We start from the raw sequence: 16,875 nt of genomic DNA, 5'->3' as shown, positions 1-16,875 counted from the left end.
GTGACGTCTACTCACATTCTTGTGCAACCAACCTCAGACGTTTTTCATCTTGCAAAACTGAAACTCTTCACCCATTAAACAGCTTCCCACTTCCCCCTCCCCTCAGCTCCCAGCAGCCACCATTCCACTTTCTGTTTCTATGGATCTGACTACACTAGGGACTTAGCATCTAAGTGGATTTATACAGGTTTTGTCTTTTTTGACTGGTTTAATTCACTTAGCACATGGTCCTCAAGGTTCATCTATGTGATAGTATAGGTCAAAATCCCCTAACTTTTTAAGTCTACATAATTTAAAATTGTTTAGTATTATTTTTAATTTTTATTATATTTCTCTTGTTCTTTTGTCCTTATGAGTTTATAATTTTGTTTTTATCTTCCCCATTCCTTTGGCCATGGTTTCAGTGGGGCTTCAGGAAGCAGAGATAAACTTGTGAGCCTGACTTAGCCCTTAATAGGAAATCCATATTCTATTTATGACATGTAACATTTAAGGACATATTCTCTGTTGCTTTTGAGAATCTCTTTAACTGTATAAAGACTCCTTCAAGGAGAGCACAATAATAAAGTTGCATTAAGTCCTCATTTAACCAAAGAAAAACTTATGCTTTGATGTTAAGCAAAAAAGTTTCTCCAGGGAATTGTCTTCTCAGTATGAGCATAAACTCTCTGCTGGGGAATCTAGCATAGTGGATCTCCAAGTGTGGTCCCCAGACCTGCAGCATATGCATCACCTGGGACTTTGACAGAAATACAAACTCTCAGGCCCCACTTCAGACCTACTGAATCTGACAATCTGGGAGTACAAAGCTGCATGTAAAGATCAATCCTTTTATTTAGCCTTATAAGATTTCCAGGCTATGAGGTGGCCATCTGGTAGTAGGTAAATTGTGATGGTTGCCTATTGTACTGTCAGTGCCTATGTTTGGGACTTTTTGTTTCTGAAGAGTCAGGTCTCACCATGTATTTATACTTCCCGACCCCTTTCTTATCCTGCACCCCACTGGCCATACTGACTGAATCAGGAGAGAACCTCTCACTCAAGGCCAGCCAATCCGCTGGATGGTCAAGACCAAACCAAGTGGTTCAGCCAGTGCTGAACTGCTAAAGGTATACAAAACTGAGAGTGATGGCTACTGCGAGCTCTGTGTAAGCACAGCCCCTGTGTCCTCCAGTTGGTCTTTTTGTCTTGAGTGGGTATATATTTCTTGCACCAATGAGGCATGATCAGAGACATATTAACTGTGGGTAAGAAATGCTGTCTGATTGGTCATAATTATGATTATCCATTGCAAAGCTTGCCCAAACTATGGCTTGTCTAGGCTGTTGTCTTGTGTTGGCAGCTCCATATAAAAAAATTGATGTCTCTGTCCGGTATCTATTTAATTTTCCATGTGTGAAAACAAATTTGGTAGCATTCTCATTTCATTTCGATGCTGAACTCTCAGAGTTCTTTGGCAATTGCTTTTGCTGCTCTTAGAAACTAGTGAAAATTGCTTTGTAAATCAACCACCAAAGAATCAATTTCAGTGATGTTCTTTTAAAGAATTCAAAGATAAATAGTTCCCATAAGCCACCATCACTGCACTCCAAGGTTCAGAAGGAAATATTCTGAAAATGAAAGCAAAGGAAATCACAGAATATTACCCGAACGGTTATGTGGTAGGGAATAAAAGCCAGAATAAGAGTTTAGAAGTGAACGTTTGTTCTGAGAACAAAATTAACATAATAGGACTACCAGGATCAAGCTTTAATTTTTCAGGTCATGGTTTCTGGTTTAAAAATTGATGCAAATAAAAATGATCAGAGAGCTGTTTGCAAAGACGTTTTAAATCCAACATGTCTTCTTTTAATATTATACTATTGTAGAACATCCCAGAATGGGAGAGACCATATAGGTCATCTAATCCAATTATGCATTTCATGCCTGGATCATTTCTATACCCCTAAAGAAATGACAGCCACATGACCCTGGCATTGTGGTTGATGACAGAGGTATCTACCAAGCCTCATATAGTAAATCTACAAAAACCAAACCAAAACCAACATAACAAAAACTACTTTGAAACACAAAATGTAGGATGCTACTTTGAAATAGGGTTCTTGTAAATGGATAAGGAGTGCTGTTTCCTTCTGTCATTCCTGGGGGAAAGAGTGTTATCCACAGTGGCAGCCGCTGGTTATTGTCCCCAGAACTGGTTCTCAGTTTCCAAATGTTTGCTTGGCACATGACTGCTCAAAATAAAGCTCACCTTCCCAAGCTTTCCATATAGCTACGTGTTTCAGTCCTATTACTGTGCTACAAAGTCTCCCAAAACTTAGAGGTTTAAGCCTTTTTATAATAACAACCTTTTTATTCTACTCCCAGATTCTGTGGCTCGGGAATTTGGGCAGGGCGTCTGTCTACTTCTAGCTACTTCTGTTATGCTGGGATGACTTCTTTCAAAGCAGTAAAAACCCCATCCAGATTCAAGAAGAGCCGCATTAAGACTTCAACTCTTGATGGGGCAGTGGCAAGGTCACACTGTAGAAGAGCACAGGGACTGGAGATATTTTTGGAGTCACCTTTGGAAAATGCATTCCATCATGCCATGGGTGTAGCCATCTTGACTAAGCTCTGGCCAAGAGGGTATAAGAGGAATTGGTGTATCCAACTTACTGGAAGCGTTTGTAGAGGGGTATGCGTGTATCTGTGTGTGTGTGTGTGTGTGTGTGTGTGTGTGTGTGTGTGTAGGTGGGGGAGGGAGTGAAATGCCTTTTCTTTCAAATATGAATGAGATAACTGGAGATACAGCATTAATTTTAGACCAGAAACTGAGGATTACAGAGCAATGAGCTAGAAGGAGCCTGGGTACCTGAAGTTCATGGAACCACCATACCAGCCCTGAACTGCTTACATTTACATTATAGAGAAATAAGCTTCTATATTGCTTAAGCTACTGTATTTTGCATTTTCTGCCACTTGCAAGCAATGCTAATCTTAATAAAAACATCATAAGTGAAGGCAGATGATGCAAATTCATCTTAATTATTGGATCTAGGAAGATAATGCATATATGGCTTATATAATGCTTACATGGTTAAGAGTTTGACTAATATTGTCCTCTATGAGGATCATGGTATTTTATAAAAGCTTACCACTTAAAATGCTCAACACAATTAGAAGTACTTTACTATGTTTAAAAACAACATGCTATTATGAGGTAGATAAGGAACAGAAAGAGAGAAATACATTCACTCATGAATGCTTACAAGTTGGTTTATAAACAAAGGGTTCATATCAAGGTGAATTTTTGTAAAAGGAACTAGTTTGCTATATCTTGATTTCTAGACTTCGAATTTTCTGAGTCATGTATTTACTCTTTTTTTGTGAGTGGAAAGATAAATCAGAATAACTGAATTTGCCCTTGAAATATTTTATTTACAATATGATGGCCATTGTAGAAAATGAAGTATGCTTTTTAAAAAAACCATTTAATTGGCAAAAAGCATTTTTATAATTCAAAATTGTAAACATTTGCAGAATTAAGCCTCATTTCAGAGTCAAGGACTTCTACTTTAAATGTACACGCTTCTAGTTCTATTTCTCTTTATATCAAGTAGCCTATTTTGGAGATATAATTAAAATCACTCAAAGTTAAGGGAAAGGTTTAAAATAAACAATAGGAGCCTCATCAAGCAAAGCTTTTTTTTTTTTTTTCTTTAGGACTATCTGCCCTGACCATGACATTTTACTCATAATGTTTCACTATCCTGTTTGAAGGGCATCGACTAACTTTCACAAGGGCCTCATAATGAATGGTGCATTTGTCTTCATAAATAGTAGTAAATGCATCTAGTGGACAATTTACTACTGTCAGTAAAACAAAACATAAACAGGATGTATGGAGGAAGGCTGGATAAAATGCAGCAAAAGAGAAAGAAAGGTGTCACAAGGATGGGGTATTATTTCTTCGTCCAAAAGACAACCAGTAGCACATATGACTTTAAAGCAAAAGACACTGCCAACACTTATTAATGCAACTAGATTCCCGGAGGAAAATAAAATGCCGCTACCGAGGTGGAGGCTGAAGTTTCGGGGCAATTCGCGTGGCAGCAGCTCTGCGCGGTTCCTGGTGCTGAAGGACTTGTGGAATTCGGCCGAGAGGCCCGTCCGCACCGGAGAGAGGACAGGTGGACGGCGAGGTGCACGCCGGGGGCCACCTGCGGCCGTGCTGACAGGAGTCCGCGCCCAGCGCGCGCCCAGCAGCGTCGCCCCACCAACTCGCCGCCGCCAGCCGGCGTCTTCCGCACCGCAACCTTCCCAGCGGCGGTGCGCAGCACCCGCCGGCTGAGGTTGCCATGGTTTCCGGGGGTCACGTGGGCGCGCTCCGACGCCCCCTCCCGCGCGGCGCGGCGCGGCGCGGGCGCGGGCGCGGGCGCGGGCGCGGGCGCGGCGGGGGCGGGGCGGCCCGGGTTGGGGGGAGAGGAGCAGCGGCGGCGGGAGCGGGAGGAGCCGGAGATGCTGCCAGCCCTCCCGGGGCCGCGCTCGCTCAGCCGCCGCCGCCGGACGGAGCAACCGCGCGCCGGGAGCCGCGGGCCGGGCCAGCCGGGCCGCCGGGGCCCAGAGCGCCGCGCTCGCAGCGGGTAGCGCCGCTAGTGCCGTCCGCGCTCTCTCGGCGGCCGCGGGGCCGCAGGCCGGTCCGGGGAGGCGGCGAGGGCGGCGCCCAGGCGCCCGCCGCCCGGCAGGCAGGATGAGCATCGAGATCCCCGCGGGACTGACGGAGCTGCTGCAAGGCTTCACGGTGGAGGTGCTGAGGCACCAGCCCGCGGACCTGCTGGAGTTCGCGCTGCAGCACTTCACGCGCCTGCAGCAGGAGAACGAGCGCAAAGGCGCCGGGCGCTTCGGCCATGAGGGCAGGACCTGGGGGGACGCGGGCGCCGCCGCCGGGGGCGGTACCCCCAGCAAGGGGGTCAACTTCGCGGAGGAGCCCATGCACACCGACTCCGAGAACGGGGAGGAGGAGGAGGAGGAGGAGGCCGCGGACACCGGGGCGTTCAACGGTGAGGACCCGACCCCCTGCGCGCCCCCGCTCGCCCGCGCCGTTCCCCGACTCTGCTCTAGAATCCCGCAGCTCTGCCCACCCGCCTCTCCCCGCGTTCTCCACCTAACCTACCTTCCATTTCGCCCACCCCCTCAGCATCCATTTCTGTCTCTCCCACTCGCCCACCTTCCTACTCTGCTTTCGTGTCGTGCCCTCCCCCTCGTGGGGAGGGTGGGGAGGTGGGGAGCTGAAAGGTGACGGCTCTCTGCCCAGCTGCCCCCTCTCGTCCTGGGCTCTCTGGCACTGGACGGCCGGTGTGGGGTGGGCATCTGAAAGACAACTTTCACTGTGGTTGGAGAGATTTCGCTGTACGGATACCATTGTGCGTAGAGGAAACCGGCCCACTTGGCATCCTCTTGCAGCCCTTATATTTATTAATGGGGTGTCCAAAGAGAAAAGGCGAGGGGTATTCAATTGGATTGGCTTTGCTGCCTTTGGGACCGCATGTTCCCTGAAAGGAGCATGGAATTGGACTCACTGGGGCAGATCGAAATTTATGGTAATAACTTTGGCATTCTTGGAAACGGAGTGATCTGTTGTTTCCCAATTTACCAATACCGCGTTGTGTTATTTTTGGACACACAACAAAGGATCCTGTTTAGCCGGCAACTCATGGGGTCTTTGGAATGAGGAACCGGGCTAATGGTTTACTTTTTATTTAAAACAAATATTCAATGATTTGGTGCCTTTTAAAAAAACAAAGTATGTGAAAAACACTGTAGGAAGTTCTGAAAGCTTGTTGGTTGTCTTTAGAATGAAAAGCCAGTGAGTAATTGTAAGGACTGTGCCAGACACAAGCTGGAAAGAATGAATGGGAAAGAAAAAGGAATTTTCTCAAATAGCTGCTCCTGACAAGTCCCACCCCTTCTGCTTACAACCCTCTTTCCCTAACACACACAGACACACACACACACATTTACAGCCTCCTGTATTTACACTGCATGCCTAAATCCCGTCTTTATGGCATCCCAAGCTGAAATACCGTGGTGTGGCAGGGTTTTCTCTTTGTGGTGTAAGACATACGTGCATTTCAGCATTGCACCAGTGTGTATTTATTTACACTGCTTGTGGTTTGTGTGTCTGCAGTGTATTCTGTAGAATGAAAACCTTTTAAAGTGTTATTTCCTGGAGTATGTTCCTAGGAAGGTGTTTCTTTCCTTTGCAAATTTGTCCAAATGTGTTATAAAATTAATGTATTTTTAGCTGGCCTGAAACAATCACAAATACCCTGGAAATTCGTGTCCTATGAAGAGAAGAAGAAAAATTGTTACCTTAACAATTTTAATTTTGGACTTTGTAGTATTGCTAGGGATAAGATGATCATAGTCTTTATTGTTCTTTTTGCATAAGAATTTAATCAAGTGCTTTTCTTGCTAGAAACAAGAGAAAGGTAAAAGAAAGCATATTTTAAATTGAGAAGAAGCCAATAATGGATGACACAGAAAGGGCAGAAGCATTTTCTTTTATTCTCCTGACACATGCATGCAAACACATACATAACACATGCACACACACAAAGGAAAAAAAAAAAAGACTCGTTTCCCAGATTGGAGGAAACTAGGAATTAAGGAGGTGGTAAGAAAAAAACCTGCATATGTTTGAGATGATATATTAATATAACTAAAATATTTTCTAGTATGATACTTTTGAAATACTTTGCATTGATTATTCCATTTTCTCCTTATAACAGTGTATATGGTACACAAAACCGATTTTATTACCATTTTGTAATGAATAAGCCATTAACTTCTAAGCAGCAGGGATCATTTTATATGATTTTTTATGTTCTCCAAGGCACCTTTATTGTAAAAATTACTCTGAGTTTTAATGAATGCTCGTTAGCCAATTGCACTATTTATTTCCCACCCCTGCCCTCAAGGACTTTAAAATTACTTTTTGACTACAGCCAAATTCAATTTGATCATTATCTGATAAACACACGCATACGTGTATAACAAAAACTTTGGCAGTGGTACTTGCCTCTATTAGGTGCACTAGAATATATCTACTAGAATATCTTCTATTTTAATTAATTCTCCCTTATTGTTACTATTTTTTAAGCATGTAAATTGTGTGAGATCTGCAGTTAAAAGAAATATATATAGACTACCAGGTGTTCACAAACCTTTTTGTAAAGGGCTAGACGGTAAATATTTTAGACGCCCTGAGCAACACAATGTCTCCATTGAATATGTTTTTCTTTCTTTTCTTTCTTTCTTTCTTTCTTTCTTTCTTTCTTTCTTTCTTTCTTTCTTTCTTTCTTTTTCTTTCTTTCTTTCAACAACATTTTAAACACACATCTGCTCTGGTTGTTGGGGTTGTAGAAAATTGGCCACAGACCAAGGCCATAGTTTGCCTTCCCCTGGCTGGAGTGGGGGAAAAAGTCAAAATAGTACCATTGGGGGGAAGAAAAAATAACAGGAATGAGCCTATCAGTTTAATGTTTAGTTCCAAAGAATTTCCAAAATATAAAACATCAGGTACCGGGCAATTCTCCTGGCATAGTAAAGAATAAGTACTAGCTGGCGAGTCTTAATTTACTGTGACCCAGCACAAGACCAACTGGGTCGCTCATTCTTAAATTTTAGTATACATCTCAAGGAAGTTTGATTCAGAAATGAATATTACCTGGCACTACTCTAGGAGAGCTTTTGAATAGGTTGGTATCTTTTTTTTTTTTTTTTTATTTATTTTTATTTTTTTTTAAATTTTTTTTTCAACGTTTATTTATTTTTGGGACAGAGAGAGACAGAGCATGAACGGGGGAGGGGCAGAGAGAGAGGGAGACACAGAATCGGAAACAGGCTCCAGGCTCCGAGCCATCAGCCCAGAGCCCGACGCGGGGCTCGAACTCACGGACCGCGAGATCGTGACCTGGCTGAAGTCGGACACTTAACCGACTGCGCCACCCAGGCGCCCCTTAAACAGACCGTCTGGGTCATTCTTATATCCATAGTTCCCTGACCACACTGTGAGAAACACTGATCGACAGATAGCGATGATAATAATGTCTTTGTCTGACTAACATTTACAGAAGTAGCTACCGCTTATTGGCATTTGCTGTGTGCCAGGCATTATCTGAATACTTTGATGCATTATCCCAGCTTTATGAGAAAGATGAGTCCGCCACTTGCCCAGTGTTTCACAGCTAATGTGTTGCAGAACCAGGATTGAAACACTGGTGGACCTGGCTCCATCCTTCTCTTAACTCCCAGGTTAAAAGTTAAGAGGAGCTGGGGCCAACATCACGTGAACATCCCTTTTGTGTCAGATTCTACTTGAGACCCTTGATGTGTTTTATCTATAAGGCTCTGATAAATGAACGTGTCCAAGATTACACATGGAACTAGTTAAGTGGCAGAGCCTGGTTTCTTACTCAACATCTATCTGCCCCAAGACCATCAGAGAGTTCTTCCTAAATGAAATTTGTACAATGGACTGACTCACGGATCAGGTTTTCCTGGTTATTTTTCCAGTAATGGTGATGAATTTGCATGGATTGGTTCATACCCACTCTCATGAATCCCTTTAGGACAAGTGATGATATTTATGAGAGGTTGGACACATTTTTGACAGTGAGGTGGCTTCCCATTTGGCTCAGGTAGGGATCAAACATAGACTTTGATCTCAGTGTGGTGGTGGAAACAAAGAAGTGAGTCAGAGTCTGGTAGCCTGGTCGTTGATAGCAGTAGGCCAAATGGTCAGATGGGTGAAGGTGGTCTTCTTTCCTGGGGATCTGAGGGATCCCTTTCTCTGCTGGTAGCTCTCCCATTCCCATCCTGTTTTTTTAATTTTATTACTTGTGTTACTTTCATTTTGCTTTCAATTCTGGATAAAAGGGCAACCTTCAGGTGTTAGAATGATAATGGCATATGGCAATAACCCTTCCAGGGAAGTCTTAAGTCCTTAAAGAAGCTATGATGGAGACTGCCTCCCTCTTCCCCATGCTACAGAAAGCACCTCAAGCATGACATGTTGCTTCTGAAAGGGTAGTATCCCCAGGCTTAGAATATATTAAAAGGGTTTACAGTAGGCCAAAGAGTTGGATCAGTACCAGCTTGGAGTAGAATCTATGATAATCAATGGTTTCACGTAGGCATCACTGTGAGGTCTTATGTTGCTCAATAATTTCTTCAGTGAAGTTGCTGAAATTATAAAATGAAGTAAATAAAATTCCACATTATCCCTATAAATTGACAAGTGGTCAGAAGAAAATTAAATTACTCATGGGTACATGAAGATCAAGCTGGAAAAAAAATAAACTGTATACAAAATATAGAGGACTAATTTTCCATATTTTAGAAGAAAAATCTAGAGTTCAAAGTGGGTACACAAGCCAAAAATATAGAATATCTTATAAAGCAAGCATGTCAAGATATATAAATAGAAATTCACCATGTAAAAACTATGACTTAATCCTCTTAACTCTGGCCTATGTCAAATCTTTATTGGAGAATCGTATCTACCTATGATTTTTTTTTACAATTTAAGGGGAATATGGGGAATTTATTAGAGATCCTTAAAATCACAGAAAATATTGGAGCTCGTAGTGGTGGGATGAGATTAAGAGAACAAATTTGTACATACATGTATGGGCTTCCTAAGAACCTTCTGTGAAAGTGTTCTTCACCATGCTCATCCTGGGAGTAAAAAAAAACACTTCCACCTATTGACTTCTTGGCCTAATTGACAGTGGGAACATGTAGAGAGTAATCATAGGTTTAATGAATTGTTGCTTTGGCTGATGTATTAGGCTCACTTTTATCTCTGTGTCCTTATTTAGAGCTTGCTCTCTGTGGCCGCTAGAGATGATTATGAGACAAAGCAGCCAATTGTTAGTTCTTCATCAACCTCTTCAATACATTTAATTCGTTTGAAAATGTTCATGAAAGTCAGACAACACTTACTTTCTTTCACATCTGAAGCCCTGTGCTAAGCATACTGACATATAATCACAGTAGTAGTACTCACCTCATAAGGTTGTTAGAGGATAAATGGATTAATATTTATAAGGGTCCCTCAGGACAGTGCACATAGCAAGCATTGTTTTCCATGTAAGACAAATGACCTCATTAACATGAAATCTTACAGGAGTGTAAACTTCTTGCAGAATAGCAATTTCATTGTATTTTGTGGAAATGAATCTAGTGTTTACACTTTTTAGAGAAATGAAGTAGGAAATGAGCTTACGTGGCAGTTCCACTTGGGATTTAATGTGAAGTTATGTTGCGCAGTAATAAAACCCACATCCTTTCAACTCATCATTTGTAGCTAAGAGCTCCAGACTTTTAAATTAATGAGACTTTATTGCCTTTGGCTATTAGAAATTTACATGGTAAGTTTTAAATTTGTATGGTAGCTTTAAATCCTCCTGAAATGGAAATTACATCATTCATGACAATGGCTAAAATATTTATGCCATTATTTTAGTTATGAGCATAAAACAATAATAGAGAAGATTTAAAATTTAAAAATATTTTGAGTTTAGATGGTGATTTTTAGAGTAGAACAGGTAAAACATTATTCATTTTAATAGTAGTAATAAGGGAATGCTTTGGGGATTGAAATTGGGAAATCAAAGTACTTGAAATAGTGTCTTTTCTCAAACTCTTACCCATCTGTTACTTTAGGCTCAGGGAAAAGGGAGGGTGGGAGGGAGGGAGAAAGAGCAGAGTAAAATCAGTTGGGATTTGTGTAAGGTTCTTTGACTAATTTGTACTTTGTCTGAAGAGAGCACAAAAGGAAAACACCAGAACAAAAATTGAAGAATACTTTAATTTGTCTGCATGTCTTAAAAATCCAACTGGTCAACCATTATTTAACATAAGAGAGTTCTAAGCTTTCCCATTTGAGGTTGCACATAGGGATGTGCTGGGTCTTGGTAGGATGGAGTAAATATTAAATGGTTATTATTATTGAAATATAGTTGCAAATCCCTTGAAATATAGTTGCAAATCCCAGCCCTGTGGGTTCCAGTAAATTTCCAGCTGTCAAGATTTTGTTCCTGGCTGCCTCAAGAAAACCAAATGTGTTTCTTTTTCAACTGTGTAAATACTGACAAGAGACCTTTGAATTCCTCAGTGGGAGGCTTCTTTGTGATCCATTTAGAAAGTCATGTAATGGGAGTACTAGCAGTTAAAGAAGGCCTTTGGTAGAGGTTGGGGTTCAGTGAAGGAGATTGAGTGCCTGACCACAGAGCCTGAGTGGTGTCCACAGTCATTTGATACCAGAAAGGGGCTGGGACCTGGGGTGACCTGTTAGGAGAAGGAACGTATGCAAATTGGAAGGTAGGATGCTGTACTCATTCTCTCATTTACTCACTGTAGGAATATCGATTGAGTGCCAACTCCTTCCTTTTTTTTTTTTTTTTTTTTGTCTTAAAAAAGAAATGATTATTCTCTTAAGTTGACCATCTCTGGACTTCTGAAGAAACAATCCATTTGTGGGGGCTCATGGGTGGCTCAGTCAGTTAAGCATCCTACTTTGGTTCAGGTCATCAAGTCACAGTTCAGGAGTTTGAGCCCCGCGTCAGGCTCTGCACCGACAGCGTAATAATTTCCTTAACCCCAGTTTGATTGATTTTGGTCTTCTTTTTCATAGAACTATTCCTTACATTTTATGTGCTATTTATATTAACTTACATGTTATAAATTCTTTCTTCCATCAAGGTGATAGATAAGGTTTAAGAGGCAAGGCTAAAGAGAAGTATTTTTGTACTTTTGTCTTCAGAATTACCAAATTTTTTGTTCTTTGATTTTTTTTTCACTGCAGTGAAATTACTTTTAGACTTTATTTTTATGTCAATTGCTTAAGGATAGGCAATGGGAAATAAAAAAGAGTGCAGTGACTTTTCTCAGTTGGATGGATTCTAATCACCATGTTCTTATAGTCCTTCCAGTCTTATCAATACCTTTTAGTTATGGTAGAGTTAGTCATAAAAACCCCACTATGATACTCATCACTGTCTTTATCTTATGGGAGCGAGTTTTGTGTTTCGGAAATTCAAAATGACTCAGACTGTTCCATTATGTAATTATTTTGTGGAAAGAATTTGAGCTAAATTTTTCAGGTCATGGCTTATATGAAAACAAAACAATCTAAAAAAAATCGGAACTGTAAACACAGTTGGTGTAACATTTATGAATGTTTCAGCAATAGGCATTGCCATGTGTAACTTAATATGTTTGGAAACTTAAAAAAAAAATCATTCCAGTTGCTGATGTTTAAAAATGGTTCTGCATTAAAAAAAAAAAAAGACAAAAGGTCAAAATATAAACACATGTTCCACATAAAAATGAAGCCAAGAAGATATACTGTATACAGTTATTCCCATATCTGTTTGGCTAGGGACTGACATTGTTTAACTTACATTAGCTGTTCCAAGACAAAATAGCTCATGGGAGTGATATTGAGGCTTTTTGTTTTTGTTTTTGTTTTTGTTTTTTGATAAAAAAGAAGGTAAAAGCTTCCATTTGTTTAGATACATTTCAGTTGAGCCCAAAAAACATCTTTCCAAAAAGTTATGCTGAATTAAAAAGTGACTCAGCTGTTTCATTTCAATTACTAAAGCTAATGTTTGTTAAATGATGCTCTTTTTGTTTAATTATAATTGTTAACATTTTTGGCTGCTGAAGTGCCAGACAGCAAGGCCATTTATCCATGTGCCATTTAGGCCTCTCCAAAGTAAGTGATGGAGTCAGGATTTGAACTTGACATTGTGAGTTCAGAGCCCATCTCCTTAACCATGGTACACCTAATTTTCAATAACTCTGATAGCAGGAATATGGTTGAAAAGAACCACATACCAAAAAATAAGCTATCTACTTTTAACTCTAGAAATATATAGTCTGGCCAAGTGTTGATCTGTCCCTTTTACAGTTGTTTTCTCTGTGTATCCCATTAAAATTAGCACTTCATATACTTTTACAAACTTGACAAAATATTTACTTTTAGAAATGAACACCTAATATACTGAGCTATTTAATTCTCAAAACTATTTTTTTATTAATGTTTTTTATTCATTTTTGAGAGAGCAAGAGACAGAGTGCAAGCAGGGGAGGAGCAGAGAGAGAGGGGACACAGGATCTGAAGCAGGCTCCAGGCTTCGAGCTGTCAGCACAGAGCCCATTGTGGGTCTCCAACCCAAGAACCGTGAGATCGTGACCTGAGCCCAAGTTGGACACCCAACCGGCTAAGCCACCCAGGCGCCCCCTAATTCTTAAAACTTCTTTATTATATACCATCACTAGGAGAATGTATTTGAGTATGAACTCCCAACATATGCCTTTATAAATGCTATGCAGATACCAACATATTAACTTATTTTATACATGACAAATCACCCTACGATATAAACTTTGAAAGGGAGAAGTAAAAACTAATTGTAAACAAGTCCTATTTTTTTTTCTTTAAGCTGAAGGATTGCCTTATGTTCTTCTTGGTGTGCGTGAACCATTTTGGAGACCAAAACTTAACTTGATATAGTCTGTTAATGTATAAGGTGGCTGTGATGAACTTTGCTTTCCTGATTTAAGCTCCTACATTATAAAGGACCTGTAGGTAGTAGGGGCTTGTGTGTGTGTGTGTTTGTGTGTTTGTGTGTGTGTGTATTTTAATAGACATTCATTAGGTAAGTTAATTGTTTGACTCAACGGAAGTGTGGTAAAATAGAGAAGAAAATCCTATCTTATGAGGAGGAAATAAGATCCAGGCTTTTTTTTTTTTTCTTCTAACTTGTAGTCCTGTCTGCCTCTTGAAGTCCAACATAGATTGTAGAGTACTTGCATTCTTTGTGCAAATTTTGGGGATGTGACAAAGAGAAGCATTCTATTATAGGTCTTTAGTTCAGCATCACTAAATCATGGACGTGTCAGAACTAAAAGAAAATCAAAGTTTAAACAGTTTAAAGAAATGCAGTTTCAAAGAGTATCTCAGGAGGGAAATCTCTGGAGATGACAGTTGGTCAGGAGAGAGACTTTTCAATATCTCCTTTTTTGTAACTGAAAAAATGTTTATGATATACTTATATTACCTATTAAATAAATTTTAACTGTAAAAAGACATGAAAGAAAGGAAATTCTTTTGTGTCTGTCCAGTAAGTAGTAAATAAAACACAGCCTTTAAAAGCAAAACACCAGGGTGCCTAGGTGGCTGTCTGTCATTAAGCATCTGACTTTGGCTCAGGTCATGATCTCATGGTTTGGGAGTTCAAGCCCCGCTTCAGATAAAAAGAAAAAAAAAAACGTGAGCCCTGCTTCAGGTGAAGCCCGCTTCTCTCTCTCTCTCTCTCTCTCTCTCTCTGCCCCTTGTGAGATTCTCTTTCTCTCTGCCCCTCGCTCGCTTGCACCTCCACTCCCAAAATAAATAAAGAAAAGAAAAACACCACCACAACCTTTAGAGGCATACGATACAGCACAAAACTGATATAGTCAAGTATTCTCTGAGTTATTTTCTTGGTTCTTAGTGCCCAGTCCTCTTTCCTTAACTTTCTGCCAAATCCCACCCTTTCTCCAGAGGTTAACTTACATTTCACCCCACAAATAATCTTTGCAAGTGTAAGATTCCCTGGTTGACATTAATGCTATCGGAATGGGAGATGAATATGCCTTGCATCTCAGTAAGCTTTGCAGTTGTGAGCTGCCCTTGCCACAGGCAGGCAGGAATATGTAGAAATATGCTCTCTCTCCCCAAAGCTCTCCTGCCCATAGTAGGTGCTCCAGTGTATCTTAAATTAACCTCACTTGAATAGTAAATGTCCATAAATGTGTACTTCTTATGTGATTGAAACTTTCTTAAGGCATGTAAACATTTAAAATCGTCTTCTTTTGGAGCACCTGGGTGGCTCTGTTGGTTGGTTAAGCGTCCGACTTTAGCTCAGGTCATGATCTTGCGGTCCTTGAGTTCGAGCCCCGTGCCCGGCTCTGTGCTGACAGCTTAGAGCCTGGAGCCTGTTTCGGATTCTTTGTCTCCTTCTCTCTGCACCTCCCCCACTCGCTCTCTCTCTCTCAAAAGTAAATAAACATTAAAAAAAATATTTTTTTAAATAGCCTTCTTTATTTTTTTTTAAAGTTTATTTGGGGGAGGGGGGAGGGCAGAGAGAGAGGGAAAGAGGCTCCCAACTCAAGCAGGCCCAATGTAAGGCTCAGACTCAGTAACTGTGAGATCATGACCTGAACCAAAACTAAGAGTTGGAGGCTTAACAGACTAAACCACTCAGGCACCCCTAAGATAGTCTCCTAATAATCCTTTACATTAATGCACTTTAAAATGTTTTCATTTCATAGCCTGTCTGCAGCTATGAAGGTTTTGACTTCATTTAAAGATGAGGCCATATTCTTTCAGGCTGATATTTGGTCACTCTGCAAAATGCAGAGAGCACACGCATACAGGCTTTTCTTGCCGGTAAGGACTTCTAATAGCTTTCTAATTGAGGACACATTCGGACCCACCCAGACTTCTGTGTCACTGCTTCTGCTTACAGGAGCTCCATGCCAAATCCGAAACTAGTCTGTGGCCCTGAACCTGCTTTGTTCTTTTCTTATCTCTCCCCCCTTCCTCATCATTCCTCCTTCAAGCCTGAATCTTGCCTACCCCCAAAGCTCCTTTGCCCTCCAGCTTTTCCTCAGGCACCAGCACACCCATTCCCTTTCTTTGAGATTCAGATTGACGTGTCTGCCAGCCTGCTTACCAGCCACCTCCACTTACTTGTTCTTTAGGCGCCTCCAAATAATTTTGTCTTAAAATGTTTATTTTCTGCCTCAGTTATTGCCTGCACTACCTTGTCACTTTTCCCCCTCCACTAATGTAATAAACATGGTCAGGAGAGCCCCCTTTGCTTTGCCTCACATTTCTTTTCTTTTTTTTTTTTTAAAGGTGATTTTTTTTTTAATTTTTTTTTTCAACGTTTATTTATTTTTGGGACAGAGAGAGACAGAGCATGAACGGGGGAGGGGCAGAGAGAGAGGGAGACACAGAATCGGAAACAGGCTCCAGGCTCCGAGCCATCAGCCCAGAGCCTGACGCGGGGCTCCAACTCACGGACCGCGAGATCGTGACCTGGCTGAAGTCGGACACTTAACCGACTGCGCCACCCAGGCGCCCCATCTTTTCTTTTTTTTTTAATGTTTATTTTTGAAAGAGAAACACAGAGACCGAGCACCAGTGGAGGAGGGGCAGAGAGAGAGGGAGACACAGAATCTGAAGCAGGCTCCAGGCTCTGAGCTGTCAGCACAGAGCCCGACGCAGGGCTCGAACCCACGAACTGCGAGATCATGACTTGAGCCTGAGCTGTCAGATGCTTAACCAACTGAGCCACCCAGGCACCTCTCACATTTCTTAAATCCAGTAGTTTATGGAAAACAGATTGCTTTTAGTTGCTGAAAACTTAGTGACATGAAAAATCAGAAACAACGGAAATTAAACAAAAAACATGACTTACTTTGTCATGGGGTTTGGATTTGAATCCAAATGGCTGGCTCTGCCATTAATAACTTTTGGCACCTTGAGCAAGTTCCTTTGCCATCTGTGACTCAGTTTTCTCATCTATGAAATGGGAGTAACGATAGTACTCACCAGAGAGGGTTGTTGTAAGAACCGAATGAGTTAACAGTGTTTGGCATACAGTAAAGTATTACATGCACGTTTGTTGGAGGGAGAGTGACAGAAAGAACAGGCGACATTTAGAAGTCGGTGAGAACAGGACAGTTTTAAAAATGAAGTTTGATTGGAAATGTGAGAAACTAGAGATTGCTTTCAAAGCAGTATAGTAATAGTACTTTTAGAAAAAAGTTATT

The 16,875-nt window shown here is 41.1% G+C and overlaps 1 protein-coding gene and 1 long non-coding RNA gene across 13 annotated transcripts in view; one reads left to right on the top strand and one right to left on the bottom strand.

The window, feature by feature from the left end:
- LOC124524501 (uncharacterized) overlaps positions 1–4,284 on the bottom strand; it is a 305,188-nt gene extending 300,904 nt beyond the window's left edge. For 9 of the 10 annotated variants that reach the window (XR_006965260.1, XR_006965258.1, XR_006965256.1 and 6 more), the window contains exon 1: positions 4,056–4,284. This is a non-coding gene — a long non-coding RNA (uncharacterized LOC124524501). The remainder of the gene's footprint in view (positions 1–4,055) is intronic. The other variant, XR_006965253.1, reaches the window with a different exon arrangement.
- Positions 4,285–4,628: 344 nt separating this feature from the next.
- Positions 4,629–16,875, top strand: part of PRKAR2B (protein kinase cAMP-dependent type II regulatory subunit beta) — a 103,824-nt gene continuing 91,577 nt past the window's right edge. The window contains exon 1 of one of the 3 annotated variants that reach the window (XM_047094812.1): positions 4,629–5,042. In XM_047094812.1, coding sequence (XP_046950768.1) covers positions 4,733–5,042 — 310 coding nt within the window. In that variant the 5' untranslated portion in view covers positions 4,629–4,732. The remainder of the gene's footprint in view (positions 5,043–16,875) is intronic. The other 2 variants (XM_047094814.1, XM_047094813.1) reach the window with 2 other exon arrangements.

The sequence above is a fragment of the Lynx rufus genome, unplaced genomic scaffold (genome assembly GCF_022079265.1).
Source record: "Lynx rufus isolate CCGP_SWC_20201006 ecotype Redwood Valley unplaced genomic scaffold, mLynRuf1.p SCAF_4, whole genome shotgun sequence".
Classification (NCBI taxonomy): Eukaryota; Metazoa; Chordata; class Mammalia; order Carnivora; family Felidae; genus Lynx; species Lynx rufus.
This window is presented reverse-complemented; position numbering and strand designations above follow the sequence as displayed.